General features: G+C 48.4%; 1 protein-coding gene across 1 annotated transcript in view; it reads right to left on the bottom strand.

The window, feature by feature from the left end:
* The window catches only part of LOC8036952 (cytochrome P450 302a1, mitochondrial), a 104,989-nt gene that overhangs the window by 65,583 nt on the left and 17,235 nt on the right, over positions 1–22,171 (bottom strand). The window contains exons 2-3 of the mRNA XM_029973376.4: positions 11,495–11,699; positions 3,557–3,794 (exon numbers count right to left, since the gene is read on the bottom strand). Coding sequence (XP_029829236.3) covers positions 3,557–3,794; positions 11,495–11,699 — 443 coding nt within the window. The remainder of the gene's footprint in view (positions 1–3,556; positions 3,795–11,494; positions 11,700–22,171) is intronic.

The following is a 22,171-nucleotide window of genomic DNA, read 5'->3' as shown; positions in this document are numbered from 1 at the left end:
CCGCAGCGGGGCGCCCGTCACTTGGCTCTCCTCTCATCCGTTGTCTGCCACTCTACCTTTTCAATTTCGGCGGCTGCGTGGCTGCGTCTCGTAGCGCTCTGCCAGGCTTTGTCAGTATAGAGGAGGCTATGTGCAGACACTGTCCAGTGCCACATGCACGCGCTGGTAGCATCGGCTGCGTCTGGACGTCAGCTGAAGCGTGTGGGGATTGTGATCCCTCAACATCCTGTCGCGTCAGCGTCTTGGCGCGCCGTGGCGGCCGCGCTGGCGTAGCGAGAGGTGGCACTGCTTACCACTGTGAGTGGCTTCCTCCTCTCCCCCTTTGGGGCGATTTCCGTAACGAACCCCCGCACAAAGGAGATCGACGTGTCGTTCCTTGATTGGACACTTCGCCCCGCCGTTATCTTAAAACCAGCGGACAGCAGTATCTCCGCTCTCTTCTTCGTGGGATTGGGCGGCGGCGACAACGGAGAACCGTCCGGTGCACCGGTGAGCGTTTTCCCCGTCCTTTGTATCTTTGTGAACGACCGTTCGGCCGTGGGCGATCTCCACACCGACGGCGTTCACCAGCATATAGCCGCTGTTTTGTTGTTATTTGTTTCATTGTAAATGAACAGAGTTTATCACCGTTACCAACGTGACTGGTGTCTGTTTGCGCTGAACGAGTAGCATGCCACGCGATTACGAACCCGCTTCGCGGTAGAGCGTCTCGCCGCGAACGTGGTACTATCGGAAACAATATGAGCGTGAACGCGCCTCCGCTTGTCGCCGCTACCTGAGGCGCCGCCCTGCGGCGCCGTTGTGAAGTTTTCCGCATGCGTGTAGAAATCCTGTCGCTGTTCTCGCTTTGACTGTCAACCTCCGTCTGTCGTCTGCTATGCGCGCGCTGGCGGCCGCTCGTGCTGTTGTCTGCTATGCGACTCCTGTGCGCGCTGGCGGCCGCTCACGCTGTCGTCCCCTATGCGACTCGTGTTCGCGCTAGCGTCCGCTCGTGCTGTCGTCTGCTATGCGACTCCTGTGTGCGCTGGCGGCCGCTCACGCTGTCGTCTCCTATGCGACTCGTGTTTGCGCTGGCGTCCGCTCGTGTTGTCGTCTGCCGCACAACATTGCGTGCTCCGGCGGACACACGCGCTTTCTACGCGAGTTGTGTTTGCCCTGGACAGCTCGTCCCTATATGCTTGTATTATCCAGTTCACCGTTTTCAGCGGTCTTCCAGCCATGCTGGATATAGCCCTCTGAGAGTAGCCTCGGAGGGACAGCTCAACTATGTTGATCCGTTCGTCGTCAGGAACTCTAGCCATTTTTCACTCAACTGAATGTTTTCCGGGCTCACCGTAGTTGAACGCTAAGCCTTGCAGATATCTTGCTTCATTCCATTTGTCTGCTGTCGCTGTATCTCGACCCAATGAAAGAAGCCAGCTACTTATCACGTATCAAATGCGGGCATTGCGTTATCGCACAGGAAACTTGTGAATTATGTTAAGTCGTTTGTCTGAGTTGTGACGGAAATACACGAGTCGCATAGCAGACGACAGCGCGAGCGGCCGCCAGCGCGCGCATAGCAGACGACAGACGGGGGTTAGCAGTCAAAGCGAGAACAGCGACAGGATTTCTACACGCATGCGCAAAACTTCACAACGGCGCCGCAGCGCGGCGCCTCAGGTAGCGGCGACACGCGGAGGCGCGTTCACGCTCATATTGTTTCCGATAGTACTCCCAAAGGCAGCGGCCCTAAGGAGAACCACAAGCGATGTATAACCATAAATAAAAAGTTGAAAAAGAATAACATAAAAGTATTTCGCCGCCAGCTCTAAAGTTGCATCTATGAGAAAAAAGGAACAAATAAATCGTCCGTTTTTGTTTTTATGTTTCTGATGGGCAACTGATTGATTTTGACTGTATTACATAACAAACACAATTTAATGCGCTAAAACCAAAAAGCTTGTGGCATCGCGAAAAGCCGGGGAAGGGGTGTTGAGGAGTCGCGAGGTTATAGTTTACATTCTGTTGGGTTGCAGGGTTGTACAGTGTGGGGAACAGAGGTCGGCATTTTAGGTCGCCCTCACTCACCCTCACCCTCACAGCCACACTCACCTAAGCCCCTCACTCACCCTCACCCTCACAGCTACACTCACCTTCAGCCCCTCACTCACAGTCACCCTCACAGTCACACTCAACTTCAGCCCTTCACTCACCCTCATTGAACCTCACGGCCCTCACGCACTCACCGCCCTCACGGCCCTCACGCCCCTCACTCATTCATGGCCCTCACGCTACTCACCGCCCTCACGCCACTCACCGCCCTCACCGCCCTCACGGCCCTCACCGCCCTCACGGCCCTCACGGCCCTCACCGCCCTCACCGCCCTCATCGCCCTCATCGCCCTCACGGCCCTCACGGCCCTCACGGCCCTCACGGCCCTCACGGCCCTCACGGCCCTCACGGCCCTCACGCCACTCACGCCACTCACCGCCCTCACGCCACTCACCGCCCTCACGCCACTCACCGCCCTCACGCCACTCACACCCCTCACGCCCCTCACGCACTCATGGCCCTCACGCACTCATGGCCCTCACGCACTCATGGCCCTCACGCCACTCAGGCCAGCTTCAGATGGGGCAATTTGGCCCAGAAACTTTACGTCGCAACGCCAGCAACACTGGCCGCCCGCGATCACAAGCAGCAACCAATTGCTGCAATTTGCCATCGTCATCATAAAATTTTATTTTTCTTGCACTATTTAGACACAATTACGCGTTATAATCGTGTTTTTATCCATTTAAATATCGTTAAGAATACTAATGCACCTTTCTGAAACAGTTTATTTCCAAGAAAACGATCGATTTCAAACCAGAACCAAGTCTTTCGGTGTCATCATCACGGGCACGAGGTATCACGTGAAAATTTTGCGTCCCTGATTGTATGCAGCCGCTTCAAACGTATTCGAATTGCTCCGAGTTGCTTGCTTATTTCGAGCCCGACCCGATCTCAGCAATTCGTGTCGATCTAGGGAAAGCTAGAGAACAACCCGCCATTAACACCAAAATTGCTGAGAAAGATGCTCGATCTGAAGGGCGCCTCACGCACTCACCGCCCTCACGCACTCATGGCCCTTACACACCTCATGCACTCACCGCCCTCACGGCCCTCACGCCTCTCATGTCACTGCCCTCACGCACTCATGGCCCTCATACCCTTTACCGCCCTCACCGCCCTCATGGCCGTCATGGCCGTCATGGCCCTCACGGCCCTCACCGCCCTCACCGCCCTCACCGCCCTCACGGCCCTCACGGCCCTCACTCACCCTCACACTCATGAATTTTCCTGGTTCAGAAACTCACTCACCCTCACCTCACCTGTGAAGATGAGGGTGAGTGAGGGTGAGTGAGGGCCCTCATGAGTGAGGTTTGCCGAGGTATGGTGGGGAAGCACTGGGCTCACTGATTGCGATTCTACATTTTTTCATGTCTTACAGGTACTTTCACCTTTTAAAGTGGCAGGTTTTCTACATAAAACAAAACCCGTTATTTTTGGAGGGAAGAAAGACTGCACTCACGAAGGAAAGAGGCCTCCTCCGCTGTACTGCTGGGGCCTGTTGCTGCGGTACTTGAGAAGCGCGCGGTGGGACAGTCTCGCCGGGTAGCGGCCTTCGTTGCGGAACACCTGCTCCATGTCCCGAGGATCGAAGACGTGCACCACCACCCGATCGCCCACCACGACCTCGCGCACCAGTGGACCGTAACGGTTGAGGAGCTTTTGAGCGTTCCGATGCATCCGGGTGATGTCCATGTCTCCTGCAGACGTCAGGGAGAACAGCCGCGAATCACCTCTCAGTGTTTTCATTCAACACCTTCTTTGTAACGGGCCTTTTCCTCTAGGGTGTCTCAATGCTAGCGCCGCATCCAGTGCAGGTCGGTAAAGACGGCGGCAGAACGTGGCAAATAGTAAGCGCTGACATCGGTGGCCCCAATAGAAAGAATGAGAAAGAAGGCGACAGCAGAGAGGGAAAAGAAAGCTGACAAACAAGTAAGCGTTTGCGCAGAGAGAACGAGGGAGAGGAGGAGACGAGAGCGCTCGGGGAAGTCAGATTGCCGAGCTCTGGTAGGAATGATTAGTGGGTAGACCTAAAACTAGCAGCCTTTGCCTCCACTGCACTCATCGAACGCCTTCGAATGCGAATACCAAACTTCGAACGCCAGCGATTCACGTTTGGAAGCGTTCGACGAGTGCCTACCAACTAATTCTTCCAACCAGGGCTTGGCGTTCTGAAGCCTCCGCGCGCTTTCGCTCCCTCCTCTCCCTTACTTTCTCGGTGCATTCGTCTTGCCGCGACGAGTTCAAATTGTTCCATTGCTTGTCAAGTTTATTTATTTCTGTACAAAGCACGACACCATTGTTTTCGTGCAAGGTGAAGCTAGAAAACAACCAGGTACACACTTTTCGGTGATGTTTTGCCGTCTTTTTTGAATATCGCCAAGAATAGGCACAGAAACGAAGGGAGTCGAGGATGCGAGAGCATGCGCGGTAACGTCAGAACTCCGAGCTCTGATTGGAATAATGAGTGGGTAGGCCTAAAGATAGCTGCCTTTGTCTCCCCTGCACTCTTCGAACGGGTTAGAAGGGGGAAGGGGGAACGCCGACGTCCGGCGTTCGGTTCTCACATTCCAACGCGTTGGCGAGTATAGTGGAGACAAAGGCAGCTAGCTTTAGGTATACCCACTAATCATTCGAACCACAGCTCGGCGTTCTGACGTCCCTGTGAGCTCTCGTCTTCTCCTCTTCTTCGGTGTCTCTGAGCATAGCATCCCACAGAGACTACCGATGGTTGCGCATACGCCCTGCCGTTTCGAAGTGACCGAAAAGCGGTGCAAACGTTCGAGGTGGGGTTTGGTGTCCCCCGTCCCAAGGCCAAGGGGCTGAGGCTGACGTTCATCTCTCCATTGCCGAGGTCTTGTTGGTCGAAGTGGAGAAAGTAGATGAAGTATCAGGACGAAAAAAAAAAAGAAAAAAAGCTCAGTGTACTAACCTAAGGGGAGGAACGGTTTTGTAACCTATGTTCATTTAGAAAGGGAGAAACCTTCGTCCCTGAAGCAGGGGACCAAATAGTTCATCCGTTGCCTGCATCTCATTATGGCGGCTCTGAATCGAGCAAATCGAGCTCAATAAGGTTTAACGAGGACGCTACGTCTCTTGTACGGGACGAGAGGAGCAGCAACTAAAAGCGTAACACGAGCTTTCCGCGAACTGTGTTTATTTCCGAAGCTAGATTCCCCCCTCAGGTACAGAAACTTGCGTTTCGAAAGCAGTTACTCAGTCGTCTCGTCGTCAGCATTGCTATGTTGAACGGAGACAACCAGTACCCAGTTACTTTACGCACTTTACGTCTTACCTTTGCTGTTCCTCGAGTAACAATTCCTTCGTAAACCGCACATCACGGACGAATGGCAAACCAATCAGCGAAATCAAAAGCCGCTCTCAAAAGAACAAACTAAAAGCTGCTGTTTATCGCGTATCGTGAAAGAAGATTAAATCGTTTGACATCAGATGGCAGGGTAAAGCAGAGTAATTGCAAGTAGCTAAGCTAGGTGGCGCTAGGTACCGCCCAATTCTTGTTCTACAAAAAATATTTCCGCAAGCCACCATTGCGCTTCGCGATCTTCGGGAACCTGTACTGTACACACATGTGCACACATGCGCATACTACAAGCATCAGGTGAACATACATTTAGCGCATACACATGCACGGCACATAAGAACATCAATACAACGGCACATTAAACCGAACACTACACCCGAGCGCTGCGTTTCCGTCTTTTATACTGGTTGTTTTGAACGTACGGAATTTCTCGATAACTGCGTAAGCAATAAAAAATATTCCCAGCATGTTGATTTTTTACCAGCAATGTCATACCTCTCAGAGTATTTTGAATAGCTCAGGGGATGAATCTCTTATTAAAAAGAAAACGCTCGATCATGCCGTAATTAATTGAAAAGCCAATAAATCGAGCCGCTGCAATGTGTTTCCAAGCCACGAGTTTGTTTTCCCGCACGGCCCTTCGTAGCCAGTATTTATATTGTAGTGTTTGTTTTTTCTATTTGTGCTGTTCGCGCACGGCTGCAATTACCGTCTTGAATTAGTCTCTGTAGAGCGGATATTCACTCGGCTGGAAGTGATGCTTCACGGCAGAGAAATCGCATTTCGATCAACTTGAATGCAGTCAAAGCCGCGACTTGCGGCAGGTGTTAAAGGGGCCCTGCAACAACTTTTTGACTGGTTTTTAATTTGCACCGATCCTGAGCGCACTGAACGTAGTAACCTAATGAAACTTTTCTTTCCTCAGATTTGACTTTATTTTAAAAGTTATAGGCAAATTAGAACTACAAAAACAAGCAAAAAATAACCTCCTTCATGACGTCGTAGGTTCTGGTTTGAGTGGCCGTGAACTAGAGGAGGGGTAGTGAGCTCATCGAGCGCTCACGGCTGCCGCACTCCGTGTCGACGGCTCGAGAGGGCGCCACTAAAGCATGTGTTGGATGGGCTGTATGAAGCGGGCGGCCAGGGCGGCTCGCATTGCATTTGCTGCACGATTAAAGACTAATTCGGCATAACACTCCATTGGCCACAAACGACAGCAAACACGGGGTAAAGATCAGTTCAGAACGGGAGCCACTTCGCGCTGCCATACTGCCAAATGGCCATATCGCCAGCCAAGCCCGCGCCGAAAGCCTTCGGAACGCTCGGAACCGGTCGGATCCTCGAGCCGGTATACGAAAGCAGCACCGACGCGTACATCCGGGACCTTTCTACGCTCACTGTTTGTCGGCGGCTCATCCCACTAGCCCTTTCTATAGAAAGGGCTAGTGGGATGAGCCGCCGACAAACGGTGAGCGTAGAAAGGTCCCAGAAAAAACGGCGCATACTATACACGTTTGTAAGTCCGGCTTCAGGGCGCTGCCATCTTGCTTGGCTGGGGTGCGCTTGGACGAGTCGGCGTCGTAATCGGATTATGGCCGCGGCCAAGAGCGCACCCCACTGAGGAAGATGGCGGCGCCCTGAGACCGGACTTACAAACGTGTATACTATGCGCCGTTTTTTCTGGGACCTTTCTACGCTCACCGTTTGTCGGCGGCTCATCCCACTAGCCCTTTCTATAGAAAGGGCTAGTGGGATGAGCCGCCGACAAACAGTGAGCGTAGAAAGGTCCCGGATGTACGCGTCGGTGCTGCTTTCGTATACCGGCTCGAGGATCCGACCGGTTCCGAGCGTATGTCGACGGGTCATTTCTTGTTTCCGTACTTTATAAACTGCATTTGTTTCTTTTCTGACCTAAAATATTGAACAAAAACTACTTTTATACATAATTGAAACGGTTCGCGACACGTATATGTTGTATCTCGACTAAAAAAAAAAAAAAGATTTTAGCGGTTCTGACCAGTAGTAAGCCTAGGACCAAAGACGTCACATATCGCGCGCTTTCCGCAACGCGGGTCGCCCTCATAGGTGGAGGAGGTTTCCGCGTCGTCCGGTTAAAATATGACGCACTGATATTTAGTTGCTCTCTCCGTGCCCGCTGGCTTGCCCATACCCCAAGAGACGTGGAAACCGCAAAAAAGGTAGACGCTTACGCTTAAATATGATTGCAGGGCCCCTTAAAGTGTACGGAGCTACGCCGTGGCGAGCTCGAAAACTTCTAGCGCTCATCCCAGCGCACCACTTGAAGGTCAGTTTCTCCAGGAACCGTAGTATATTAAACAGCAAAATAAAGGGTAGCATTTTTTTTTCGATTTTGCATACTAGTTTTTTTTATTGCTAAAATTCCACACTGTAAATAGCTAAATACACGTACTTTCCGACATGGTTTCGTACTGTTCAGTCCTTTCCCCAGAGCGCAGTCGCTCTTGGGGAGGAGACAACCGACAGTCACATTGGCCACTGTACGGTAGGAGCTTACTGTTCAGACCAGCGTTCCAACATGGCTATCCGCAGGTCGGTCGATTGCACCTAATGCGTCAAGTGGTCTTAAACTATTTAATGTAAAGCGGAATGCCAACCTGCGACACCCCGCCCCCTCCGATCACGGCCCGACCAGCGGCATCGATGCCCGACAGTTTACGTCATCTCATCTTGTTGTTATACCACTGATACGTGAACACACGGTCACATCGGCGATAATTCCAGTCCTCTGTCACAACGCACAAAACTGCCATCACGATGTTGCTGCTATGTTGCTGACACGCAGAAATACAAAGCCACGTTGATTGCCGGTTGGCACTCGGCATCGGAAAACAGAACCGAACTCAGCACGGAAGGCACCCAGGCAGCCGGCAGCGAAACATGCCTGTCTTGGACGTAGTTCCTGCGATTTCCATAACGTCGAAAACGTCGACACAGTTCCGCGTCGTTACGCTACTGCAGTTCCGCATGGGTCCCGCCATCCGGAGACGGCCATCTTACCCAGTGTACGTAGCGCTGCTGGCACTGCTCCGGAACTTGCTCGTCTGATAAAATCAGTGATAAAAACGTCAATGCAACCAAAATGTTCTGCACGTTTGGACTAGAAGACGGAATTACAGGCGGCCTTCGTTGCCGTTGAATCTCAATCAACTCAACAACATTTATTAAACAACGTGCGCGACGTGCTCGGAAAACCAAACCGAAAGAAGATGAGTTGGGAGGCCGAAAGCTTTCTCCCGCCTGCCTGGAAAAGGAGAAAAACGTCTCGTTCCTCCCTTCTTCTCGTGTCCGCTTGGGGGCCCGTCAGTAGAAGGGAGGAAGACGCGGCGTTGCTACCTTTTTCCTTGATTTTTTCTTAGAGTGTAGTAGCGTAATGGCAAATGGAGCGCTCAAACGACAGAGGACAGGTCCTTATATAATAAAAGGCAGGACTCAGAAGCTGCCGTGCCATTTGTCGGGTAGTTCCGCATTCCGAAGATGGCCCTGACGTCAGCCACCTCCTCTCGTCGTCGTCGTTGCTCTTCTCAGAATTGAACGCGGGGATTGTCTTACATGCAGGAGACGTAGATTATACACACCGCGCATCCGTTAAGAATCGGTCATTGTCTGGCGTTTCTGTGGAGTGCAGAGGCCGTAGACGCCATAGACACCACTCCGACGATAACATCATTTCAAATGCACTTGAACCGAAGCCGAAGAGAAACGCTTCTTCGATTACAGGCAGCACAGGTCGAACGTGCGCAAAGGGTTCGGATCTCACGCCAACCGTCTTAACGTTCGCTTTGTCTTCGTCCGCACAGGAGTGCAAGGCTGGTCTCAACAGAAGCTAGTGGACCTTTTCCGTTTGTCTGTCTTTCTTCGTTTGTGTCCTCGTCCCTGTCGCGCTGTTTTTCAACATAGATGTTCCTCTAGAATTAAAAAAAAAACTATGGCCCAGTTTGAGGACAACGGCCAAAGGACAACTTCCGGTTGCTCTCGTCGGAGCAATTTTGTGTCGACGTTCCGCAAATTACTCTAAAAAGCGGCTTTCCACCCACGAACAACATCCACACACTACAAAGCACAGGAGCCCATGGGGCCCTGCTGCGTTGACCGTTGACAGAAGCGAAGGTTGGTCAGTCAGTGGTCGATCTGACGCTTCCAACGTGGCTACACCCACTGACCAACGCGGCCGCGCCACGTTACTCAGTGGGTGACTCTATTCTGAAATCGGCGCTGACATCGAGGTGCCCCATTTTTTGCAAACTGTCAGCGTCATCTATCGGAAGATCAGGAGGCGCAATCCTCTGTAACGCCTGTATCTTTGTCGCCAACTAAGGTGTAACAAGACTGCGGAGTGTTGCAATTAAAGCTCTTGGCTGCCCCCGGTCTCCACACCGTTACTGTCTGTCGATTCTGTCCCGTAATCGCCACAGAAATTGCGGACAGCGACGCCAGTTACCACAACTACGGTACCTGGAACGCTTCACCGTCTGGTGTGTTCACTGCCTCCAAGAAAGTGGGCCCTCGATTTCTGTCTGATAATGTTATAGAAGTGTCACGCTATCGCCGGCCGCGATCCTGGAGGTGTCACAGCACCGGTGGTGGATTTGGCTGAAGCCTGTGCTGCAGTTTGTCGCCCTCCAGCTTGACAGTCCACGGAAGCTTCGACAGCCGGGAGTTGGGACGCAGCGACGACAGCGACACTCGCGTTTGCTCGTGCTTTTTGCCGGAGCTTCTACGACCAACCGCCAGGATCGCGACATCCGACGGCATGACAGGCCGGCTTTTGTGACGTCATTTGTTGTCACTTCGGGACCACTTTTAATGCATGACCAGAATAGGACGCTAGACGCACCAGTCTTTGACGCGTTCTAGGCACCATACCACACCGCATAGCCATAGGCAAACCCTCAAAGTACCCGTTTTTTTTTTGCCGGGACCTAAAATGGGCAGGACGATCGCCTACGAGAGGAAACGAGGTAGAAGACATTAGAAGTGCAGATTTTTAACGACCCGACTGTGCGGAGCGCAAGTTCGTCTGCTTTTTGCGTGGTGGTTAAGATGATGTCGGAACGCCGAGCTCTTATTGGCTGATTGAAAAAGATAGTGGGGTAGCCCTCAAGGCATCTAGCATTGAGGTCTACCCACTCAATCTCAACATCAATCAAAGCGAATCAGAGCTCGGCGCCGTTCTTACCTCACCGCAACCTCTGCGCAAGAAGCAGACGACTTGCCCTCCGCCTAGACGCTGACAGTTCAGGAAACGCCGGGCCTGACGAGTCCCAGTCATCTTATTATCACCGCACAGCCAATAAGGTCACGGCATTAGCCGATGTGAGCACATAACAACGAAGTCCGGAGCAATACGCGTGAATACAGCAAGCCTTTTCCTTCACGTTTTAAGCCGTTAGTGACAATAATAGTAACGATAAATATTTGGTGCCTGTGAATTAAAACTCCCCTTTCTCGCGACAAGAGCCATCTGGAACGACCCGAGTAAGGTTCAGCAGTCTGAACTGGCAGCACGTATGCTTGCATTTTGCTGCCGGTCAGTGACACTCAAGTGTTGCAACGATCGGTTACATTGACGAGTCTATCAGAAGGCTGCCCTATCTGTAATATACTTAAGGTGTACCCAAATATATGAGTTCTGTAAATGATTTGCAACAAAAGACCACGTGCGCACACACATGTTATATTTCGCCCACGGTAATTTCCTGTTAATATACTAGGATATTTTTTTTAAAGCTGTAATAAACCCTCTCCTAGCACTTTTACCTGCAATTATTTTGTAGCCTTATTATATAACATAAACAATGCAATGCAAGCTGCCATAAGGTACCATAGAATTAAAAAAAAGAAAAATCTCTTTATTAAAATTGAGCCCGATATAAGGTGAACAAAAAAGTTGATGATGGATCGAGAGCACCACGCTCTACTTCGTCAAGTGTAAATTATTGTTTTACTTTCTTATCGACTGGTCAAACGCCAGGTAGACGAGCTACTTTCAGTATAGTTTTCGCAGAATAGACAACAAACAAAGCATGACGCACCCACCTATGATCGGCATGTACCTCCAAATGTTGCCGATGATGGGTAAGGGCTTGGGTCCTGGGATCTCATGGAATGGTCGTGCCTCGGCCGTGTTGGGACAGAAGCTGACTGTCGACTGCTTGTGCGCCATCCCCTCCGAGGGGGCCAAGGAACTGCTTCCCCTGGAGGTCAGGGGCACGCCCAGGACGAAGGGAGGAGTGCGTCTCATCTGAAAGAACGAACAAACGGCCCGGAGAGCACTCAGAATAGACGTCCAGGCTACTCAAACTCAAGGACTCGGGAGACCTGAATATGACATTTACGTTGTTGTATAAAAAGACCAATCAAAATTGGTGTTTAAGTTCTTCTTCTTTCCAGCCCAACTCTAGTTTTACAAGAAGAAAAAAAATAGTATTTTCAGTTTTTGTATATGGCGAGAAAACCTCGTACAGCTGTACCTAATACAAAAAAAAGCGTTTGTTTTAGCGCTTTAAAGCAAGGGCTCTTCTGTTGATGTTGGTTGAAATGGAGCGCAAGCCGAAATATTCGTCTCTTTTCGTAACACGTATATAAATATTCGGGAATTAACCAATGACGCACGCTTGAAGGATCGAAGTTACTCAAACTGTCTTTTCTTTAATTTTATTTAGTGGTAAAGCCGATCCTCAAGTGGCATGACCTATTCCGTCACATCTCCCAAGTATCGTTTAAATAGAGACATACATAAGTCACATCCAGACATAATGCGCCTAGAACACCTGTAGCAGATGCCTGGACGAGGAGGCATTTTTGTTTGTACAAACCCCCACGCAAGTAGATACAGAAACGCCGTCGAAGCCGCGAAGCGCTGAATTGTGAAAGTTATCCGCATTCCGAAGTCTCAGAAATTTGGAGCCTCAAATGGCCGACGTTTTGTAGAAGCTTCCTCCTACTATTCACAGCTACCACGGTGTAGTAGTGATAGTTTTAAATCAGCGAGCAAAGATTGGACCGATGGTTGGAAAATCTGTCGAGCCGCAACATTTACGTGCTCATTTTGAAGTTCAATCTAAGACGTCGTGAACGTGGTCACTATAAATGTACAATAAAGCCAAAGAGGATGAGTGCACCTTCACGCCACCACTGAACCTTGTTGCATTAAAAAGTGAGCTATGTACACGTCAAAGAAAAAAAAAGATAAGAAACTTTTTTACGTTAACGTTAGCAGAATTACTGAAATGATTCTCGCTAAGCGGAGAATAGGATTGTATTGACCGATGGTTTATATACAATGAAGTATACGATGAAGCATAATCCGACGAAGCCCTTCGACTTTATTATATTATTTATACAGTTCCTGTTTATATCAAGCAACAGATGTTCAATAGACAATAATCTTTTAAGTTATTGGGAGAGTGCAAAGTATTTTAAATAAACAGAGACATCGCTTGCGTAATATTAATTAGAGGTTGTGTGGATATTTATACAGCGTGTAGTTGGTCAGCAAAGTTTCAACGAGTCACTCGCTGTAGATGAGCAATTTAGCCAGTGCAGTACAACCGCTATCCTGGGGTCTTTAACGTGCACCACGCAGGAGTGATACACGACCGCACGCCGGTACGATGCTCACCCAGATCGAAACGGGCAGGGGTGGGGTTTGAACCCAGGATGCCTGGGTTCTGCATCGCGAGCTTTCGCTCTACGTGCTACGAGCTGGTGCGCGCTAGCCCACTCGGCCACCGATCCCGCCATCGCTCGCGTAGACACACGCCTCGTTGTGTAACAAAATTAAGAAAAAAAATGAGCGTTTGGCATAGACGCTTTACACACGCGCAAAATTAGATCCGCCATTGCTGACCTTCTCTTGTCTTTCCCATATGCCGAGTCACTGAAACAAGCGTTGACAAGCCTCCACAGAGGCCAATGCTGTGGAGAAGGACGCAGTACAACCTAAAATAGCAATAACCTGCTCTGCTGTGGTTATGATGAAGTGAAGTAAATGTAAGAAGAAGAAACAAAAACTGAAGGTTGGTTATGGCGGCGCCCATTCACAGCTGCTGCCAAGCGTCTTGACAAATAAATACCCCTTATCACATTTATTACGTGTTCACATTTATTATGTGTGTTTTTGCTAAGTGATTGGAACAACACTTGTGCGCAACGTTTACTTTTTATACGTAACGATCGGTTGACGTGATGTCAACCGAATGAAACAAAATTAATTGAGGTGCCGCTGCTTTATGTCAAGCCACTTTACCTTATTTTGTGCGAAATCTGCAGTCTCACTTCCCCCATGCAGTCTGGTGCCCCTTAGTACAATACTCTTATTAGTTTTTAAATTGATCTGCTGGGCAAATAAAAAGCGATTGGTTTCCAGAGAACAGATCCGCTCACTGGATATAACGGACGACTTGGACGGTTGAGTTTCTAAAGCACATCAATTAGCTGGAAGAAATCACAATAGCACTGTTTTTTTATATCTGTACATGACGTGTTATTTTATTGTGCACAGATTCTTCCTTGGCCTAACTGGTGTTTTTTGCCCTCCTTACGTGAACAGATAGTAACTTTTAGCAGAGATACTTTTTTTTCTTCCTCAAGAGCTTTGTGTATCAGATTTCTGCACCCTCCACAGAATTCTGCATATTTTCGTTTCCTCAAATTTAAAAGAGAACCATCGCAGATCGCTTTTCAACTAGCGTGCGCACAGAAAGATACAATTAGCTACAAATTTGAGGAACAAATGTATAGCTCAAGTTCTGTGGCAACTAGAGATAATAGCAGGATGATCGATTGCCACAAACTCCTCCCCATTTTGCCGCAAGAGTAGAGGGGTCAATTAGAAGCAAGCTTCTGATTTCCGGTTCTTCCAGAGCATTCAAGACTTTTCGCGCCCGTGGGGCAGTCCTTGAAGTCGAAGACTTTTCCTGGTAGACGCCCAAGGTTTCCTGCGCATCTTGAGCGGTGATATCAACCGAGCCTTCGTGAACTCACGTGACAATGAGCCCGGATATTCTCAACAAGGTGTTTATTTCCGGAATTCTAAACCATTCTACACTTCCACAGCTAATGAGCTTACTGCAGGAATATATTGGCTTACAGCTGACGGTTTAGGGATTTCTCGATAGTCTCAATCTATAAAAAATACTACTTTGCGGGGTCCTGACAAGCGTAGTGGTAAAGATATTAATAATTCACTGCTTTAAATGTACATACATTTGAACTCGGCCATAGTCCAAATGACGGCCCTAATGTGAACATACTATAGTTAGTGACAGGTTAAGAGTTTAGGCAAAGTTCCTCCCACCATTTCTAATTTAGCAGAGCGAACGCTGTAGAGGAGGTCACCTCCTCTCCTGCGTTCGCTCTACTAAAGTGGAAAGAGGTGGGAGGAGCTTCCACTTTACTCTGAACCTGTCACCCAGTACACACGAAACTAAAGGAGAAATAAATGTTTGCATTTAAATCTCTTTTATCACTTTTTCACACTTTAGGAACGATAATGTGTTATAAAGCTACTAATACGACTACCAGTACAGCTACAGAACAATAAGGTAAAATATATTACTTTTCAAAATTGGTAACTGGGACGTTAACTACCACTTTTTTTCTCTCTAAAGCGCAGAACCCAAATAAAACGCACTTTGAACAGTTGCCTAAACGCTACATTGTTAACTAAAGCAATCACGAATTCGAGCTGTTTCAAGACTTACATGGAAATCCAGGAGCGGGTGAAAAACCGGACGGACAACACAAAGCATTTTGAAGCTTTGTGTCGTCAGTCTCATTTACCCCCGCTCCTGGGTTACCATGACATTGTTAACACATTTCAGAATGTAAAATAGGTGTTTAATTACTTTCACTCATGGCTTCACACTTCCAGCATTCTTATTTTTCGCGTAATGCGCCCTTTAAAATTCGAATGCATGGTGATGCTGGATGATACACCCGTTCATTTTATGAAGTAAAAAGGGTGTGAAAACGAAATTAGTAACGCGGTGCGGCGAAGCGAGCATAAACCCGTTTCTAACAGCTTTAGCGTAGTTGAGCCATCACATCGAACAATTATTACGTGTACCAATGACTGCTAATAAAGGATAAAATCATTAAAACATTGAGGAATTATGTTCTATATACAAATTCAAAGAGAAAAAGGCCACATAGTTATACGCAGAGGAGAATGCACTTCGAGTATTCTTCATTTAACTTGAATTATGCTTTTTTCAATTGCATTTAAGTACAAAGAAATCGGTGTTTTGAACGCAATTCCAACAAATACAGTTCTGCGCCCTCTTTTCTGAGATATCGAGCAAATTACAACTTTGAATCAATGAATAGCGAGAGGCTGGTCTGCCTTTGAGATAGAACAGTACTGGTTATCCTTCGTTTGCCAGTAAAATGCTGCGGATAACCTCTGGTCTTCAATGCGTGTCGGAGAATAGTGATTATATCAATACGTGCCGGGTGGTATGGTACTTATCCAGATATTGTAACTGGCAGGAGCTCTGAACCCTGGATTTTGCAAAGAGGGTTTTCTCTAACACACTCAGTTTCCAAATTCACCGCAGCAATGGGAGTCGTAAATCATGAGCACGGCTTATGCCACAATTCGGTAATAATAAACATAGGGGAAAACATATAACATAGGAAGGAGGTACTCACGAGCAGAGTCGAACTATTGGCTTTTTCCTTTAGGGTTGCATCTATGTTTCCTTAGAAACTGCTTCGGCTTTCTCCGGAAAGTTTGATCTCAATGATCAAACTTTCCGATCAAGTTTGATCATTGAGATCAAACTTGATCGGAAATCGTAGAGATCAAACTTTGATCAAGTTTGATCTCTACGAACCCACTTGTTTTGCTGCCTCCCGTAGCCTCTATGCCGTCAAACTGAGTGATAAAAAGCCTAGCGTAAGATCTTCCCTTTTGGGATATTTCATTTTTATACAGGAGTGTAATACGAGGATTTTTTACCCTGCAAGTACTGCTTGTTCCTGCAGAATATTCAATCGCCCTTACCTCCTAGTTTATGTTTAAAAAAATGTAGTGTCAAATGGACAATTATTTTTAAGCATTCCCCGTTTCCAAAATTGCAATTATATAGTCGATATATATATATAGAAACCTGGATAAGAGTAGAAATATGTAGCAACCTGGATAAAAAGAAGGCACTCACGAGTAACAAATATCAAAAAAAGGTTTGCCCATAACAGCTGTGTCAGAAGCGACGGGATGAGGCGATGCAAAACGTTTCGGGCCTGGTAGGCCCTTGTTCAGTCAATCGATCTCTTCGGAGAGAAAGAAAACGGGATCGACCGACTAAACCTACCAGTCCTGAAACGTTTGGCATCGCCTCATCCCGTCGCTTCTGGCACAGCTGTTAAGGGCAACCTTTTTTGAGATATATATATATATATATTGTCGGAGCATATCGTATGCCGTATTTCAATACATTTTTTAAGCATCTTTCCCGCCCTGCTCGTAGCCTTATTTTTTGATGAGGAAGTCTCCGGCGGTCATGCCGGTGACTTCCTTTCAGTTGTTAAGAACACCTGAAAGGAGGTAGAGCAGTGGTCGTGACAACGGTTTCGCTCGTGTATCGTGGCGGCAGTATGATATACCAGCGGTTTGACTGCTGCTTAAAGTCGCGCTCACGGTTCTGATACGTCATACAAGACAGCCTGTAAACAGCGTCCTCGGCGTGTTTCCTCCCTCTAGGACAGTCCTGTCGCGTTTATCATACAAAAACTATCTGCAGATATGCTCGAAGCATACGCGCCCGAAGACAATTCTGCCATCATATCTGCAGCGAACAGTACGTATTTTGTATGATGTACGAGTATCGACACCGCGGTCCCGTTTTTCCATGACCTCCACGGCAGAAATTGAAAGAGTTCCTCACTCACCGCTATCCCTGACGTCAATCCCAGCGACGCGAACGCACGCCCAAAAGCGCATCATGTGCAAGAGCCGGCATTCTAACCACGGCAATTCTGGCATCCGGCGCCCGTTCGTTGTACCGTACCAGAAGCAAGGTCAGGGCTGTGCACTCGGTTCGCTCGGCGGCACACAGCCGCCAGCTCGTACGAAAAACAATGCATGTAAATGAAGACCCGCGTCGCCCTCTCTTCTCGTTCCCTTCCCCCGAATTCTTCGTCCCCCACTCTCCGGGGAGAATTCCGTCAGGAGCAATCGCTTCCTGGCTCGTGGGCCTCAGCTGCCGTTGGCCATTGAACTCCGCCTCGCACGCAGCGACTCAACAGACGGATCGCGGAGGCACGCAAAAGGAAAACCAAAAGTCAGATATTCGGTATACTCCGTGGCATCTTACGATGCACAGCAAAAAACGCTACAAGCCTCCAAAGCCAATCCCGTGCCGAGCTACTGTCACGTGACATTGGAGGTTGGCCCAATGACCGGAGCAACGCGCGATGTCAGGCGAAACGTTCACGGTGCCGAGTTGGCTGCGATGGCATGTAGCAACCGCTGCGGTCCACCGTAATGTGAAATATACTATTGTGCCTGCAGTCGGCAGCGACCTCAAGGAGTCCACAATAGGCGGATTGACTGTAACGCGAGACAAAACAGCTGGCCTCCACTACCGAGGGGTCTCCCCCGTCGACGGCGGCGTGGCAGGGTCGTAGAGAAACTTCAACGGTCAACAGCCAGACCCTGATGCCTTTCTTCACAACCCCTTCGCTCGGTCCGCCCCGTCGTTTGGACGGGTGAATAACGCCACGGTTGTGTTGTTATCCGTTCAAATAGGGAAGGGGGGTAGTCTCCAATTGTGTGAGGTTCATCTGTTTTTTGTGCGTGTGTTTTTTGCTTTGCATCAATGAAAGGCATAAAGGATGTAGAAGAGGGGGTTGAACTCTGTCTCCCATCGGCGCTGTCTCTACGCCTAGCCTGTCGGGGTCGTGCAAAGGGTCAGGGGTGGGGCGCCAAGGTCGTCGTTGCGGCGCCCGCGGTAAAACCCCCGGCCCTCCACTGTCGTCACAGCTGTAGTCAGGGTGACTGGTGCCGCTAATTCTGGCGGTGAGCGGACGGGGAGCATTATCGTGTCACGTAGTCGAATAAATCTCGTTATAAGCGACGCCGGTTTTCTGAGTTTCTTATTTGCAGTTATAGGGTTTTTCGGTTATCAGTTTATCATGTTTTCGAAAAGAGTCCTTAGTGCGAGAGGAAACGGTTGCATATTTTGAATAACGTTTCAAGGTCTACTGGTTGTTTTCGACGAAAGCAATCGAGCGAGATGCCACTCAAAATTCCCAAATCTCTTTTTCAATCACGTAAAGAAACCACACGCAAAAGTTAGTATACTACATGTTAAAATATTGCTTTCTTGAGATGGAAGAATACCACCTATTCCTTTACACTAGTTATCAGTGATGACTGGTGTCAAATGGTATCGGTCATGGCTAGTGATGCCGCAACATTGTACAAAAATAAAGCTGGGGTTCTGATAGCTTACGCGGACTTGCGGTGCAAGGAACACTGCATTTATTTTCATATTTCAATAAAACTATTTTGCGAGGGGAGAGAGGCAAACCAATGATACGTTGAATCATAAAAGAACCTAATACATTAAAAACAATGGACAATATTTAATTATTTTTGTCGAAGAGAGAAACTAGCTAGGGCGTGTTCAGTCGAGGCGAACGCCTCCAGATGTTCATCGTAAGTGCGTCGAGATATTTCAAAGTGCACCCGCGGTATGCAGCACCGAAGAGAAAAGAATGCCTACAGCATTGAATTATTCCTCATTATTCGCAACTTCGTTACTCTTATTGCAACACAGTGAATTGTACCCTTCATGAGAATTTTACAGGAGTAATTGGCTAAATCAGGGAAATTTATCGCAAATACGCTTACAGGGCAGATCTAGCGCTGTGTGAAAATATACGGGTTTTTGTAAACTCAAAAAGGTAAATTCGTGGGTCTTGCCTTCTTTGTGAAACATGAAGAGCACAGGGCCCTGACGTATTATCGTACGTCACTTCGTGTCCTTAAACGGAAAAGACAGGTCACAACGCTATCTATCCTTTTGTGCGGCGAAATTGCACATCTCAGCTCAATAGACGAAGTAGCAAAGTCAATGAGAAACTTTGTCGCAAGGAAGAAAAAAAAGTGAATATGATGTTTCATAATGACCATTTTGAGTAACTATTTTTCCTCGACGAAATGGGCAAAAGTGAATAGAGTGGTTAAAATAAATTATTTAAGCAGCTGTTCAGCACACGCGTTATCCCGATAATCTGACGAACGAAATGACTCCTAACGTATATCCATATTTGAACGCGCAGTGTGTCTGTACTATATGCAGCCGGCATGAGACATTATCCAGTGAATGAGCTAAAATATTTTCTCTGTTTAGTATAGGTGCTCGATTAAAGTTGATTTCAATTAAAGTTTCGCACTCTTCCATAAATGGTTTTAGATTTATAAGGACGTAAAGAAAAGAAGAAACAAGTATCTGAATAAAAATGTCACTCTTAATATCGCACGTTTTTGACTAAACCTTAGCGTAGAATACAAGATAAAATACGTTCACATTTTCTTTTCTCCATAGCCTTCCTGCCAGCTTAGATTCAACAGTGAGAGAAATGTACCAACAGCGCTGATTTGGTTGTTTGAAGCCACAATAAAGCAGGGAGATGTCGATTTCTCCCATCCACCATTTCACTCATTTATAGCCCAAGTAACCACTGTGGCACAGATGGTCAAATGAACGATCGCGACACTCTTATCACTATGCGTGAGGAAACACTCACGCATAGTGATAAGGAAACTATGTTGCAAATCGCAGCAAACTCGTACGACAGACGAACAACGGGTCGAATAAATGTACCCACCGTAGAGGTTCAGCAGAAAGCCCTCAGTGATCCGTCGCCTTCGCAGCGTCCAGCGTATCCATGACACCGCACCGACACCGGTTCAGGACGAACTCTCTCGGATTCCGCGCCGCCCGAACATCACCCGTCAGAGGCGAAAGAAACACTCATGCGCGGCTCACGCAAGCTCCCAAAGGAGCGCCAGTGTCGCTGACCCCCGGGAAGCCTTACCGAGCGCGGAGGCACGACCTTCCGCTGCGCCGGACCGTTGGCGACGAGGCCAGCGGATGAACTGGGCTCGGCCGCTGAACGGTGCTTCCAGGTGAGTCCTCCTCGCCGCTCGTTCTCTCGCGTACGCCAGTTCGTTCGACGCTTTCCTCTCTACAGACCTTGACATTGAACGCACGCGTGTGCTTCCAAAACACAGCTAGACTGAGAGGAGGAAGAGAGGGGACCCTTCCACCCTCCCCCTCTCGTCCCTCCCGTCTCCCACATCTGGAGGGTCGCCAGGCTGATCGCGGGACAGAGGAGTCCACTGCGAGTGTGTGGAAATCGCATGCGGTTGGAATTTGCTGGGACTAATCTAAAGGATACATCATAATCTCACGAAAAATGTATTTTCTAATCCAAGGTGCTGCTACAGCGACGCTATGTCATGTCTCGGAGCTAATTTTTGTCTTACCTTTGTTGCGCTTCGTTTGTTTCACTGCAAGTCCGAGGTCAGTAAGAGTTCAAGCAAGACTCGAAATCTCACACCAAGACTAATCCCGCATGCAGATACGCGGGTGATAATATATGCCCAGAAAGTCGATAAAGCCGTGTCGTCGCGGTCTCGATGTTGCTTGATTCGTCGTAGGCTCTTAGCGGCTATCTAACTCGTTTAGAACGAACTAGGGCAGCTTTGGTGCTTGCCTACCTATCCCCGATGGAGGGTTTGAATCCCAGCCGAGGTGCCGGCAGCCATATGCCGCAGGATATCGAAGGCATTGTGCAACTGAAATTAGGGTTGCATGTTGTAAGGGGCCCATATAGATGAAAAACTATACTATAATATTCGGTTCCTGGGCCCAACGTTGTGGCGCGCACGCCTCCCAAACTTTACGCGCGATGTACTTACATGAGCAAGCCTTGAGCGCGGGCAAAACTAACTACGCCCGCTTGTCTGTAGCAAGACGTGCAGAGCTTTTCGCGGAAACGGTACAAATGAGACGGCATTTCGTTTGTAAATATGTGTGTGCGCGTGTGCGTGTGCGTGTGCCTGTGCGTGTGTGTGTGTGTGTGTGTGTTTGTGTTGGGGGTGGGGGGGCGGTTGTCCACGCTCGGATAAATTTTCCATCTCTGATCACACTTCTCCACGATCTAGTATTCTCCCTCTCGCTCTTCAATTGCATCGATGATTGGCACCTAATATCTTATCAATTATACATGAAGATTGAAATCTGAGACTGTGGTTTGAAAAACGGAAACTCGAGCAGTAGGAAGAAAAAGGGTCAGACAACGTCTCAAACTCAGTTAAAAACTTTATTGCCGCCACGCCTTATATACACCTCCCCAGAACGTCGCCACCACCGCAACGGTCGATCACCGAACTACAAACATTACAGCCGAATGACAATACGCGGAACCGCAAACATTGATCTTATCAGCGGTGAGCCCTCCTGTCTGTCATTTATCACTTTTTTACAATGTCGTCAATAATGAACAATGGTATCGCGTTAAAATCCGAATGTTACATGATTTCGCTTAGAATGACCCATGAAGCCCCCAGCATTAAAAGATAGTAGAGGAGCCGAAAAACTTTCACCCAGCTTCGCCTTTTCAGCCATTCACGCAGTAAAAGACGTTAAGGTATTTTGTTTCTTTCTGTTTCACATGGCTCGATGAGCCTCACCA

Source organism: Ixodes scapularis, unplaced genomic scaffold (assembly GCF_016920785.2).
Source record: "Ixodes scapularis isolate PalLabHiFi unplaced genomic scaffold, ASM1692078v2 PGA_scaffold2__306_contigs__length_199485367, whole genome shotgun sequence".
Lineage (NCBI taxonomy): Eukaryota > Metazoa > Arthropoda > Arachnida > Ixodida > Ixodidae > Ixodes > Ixodes scapularis.
Note: the sequence above shows the minus strand (reverse complement) of the source record. Positions and strands in the feature narration are given on the sequence as shown.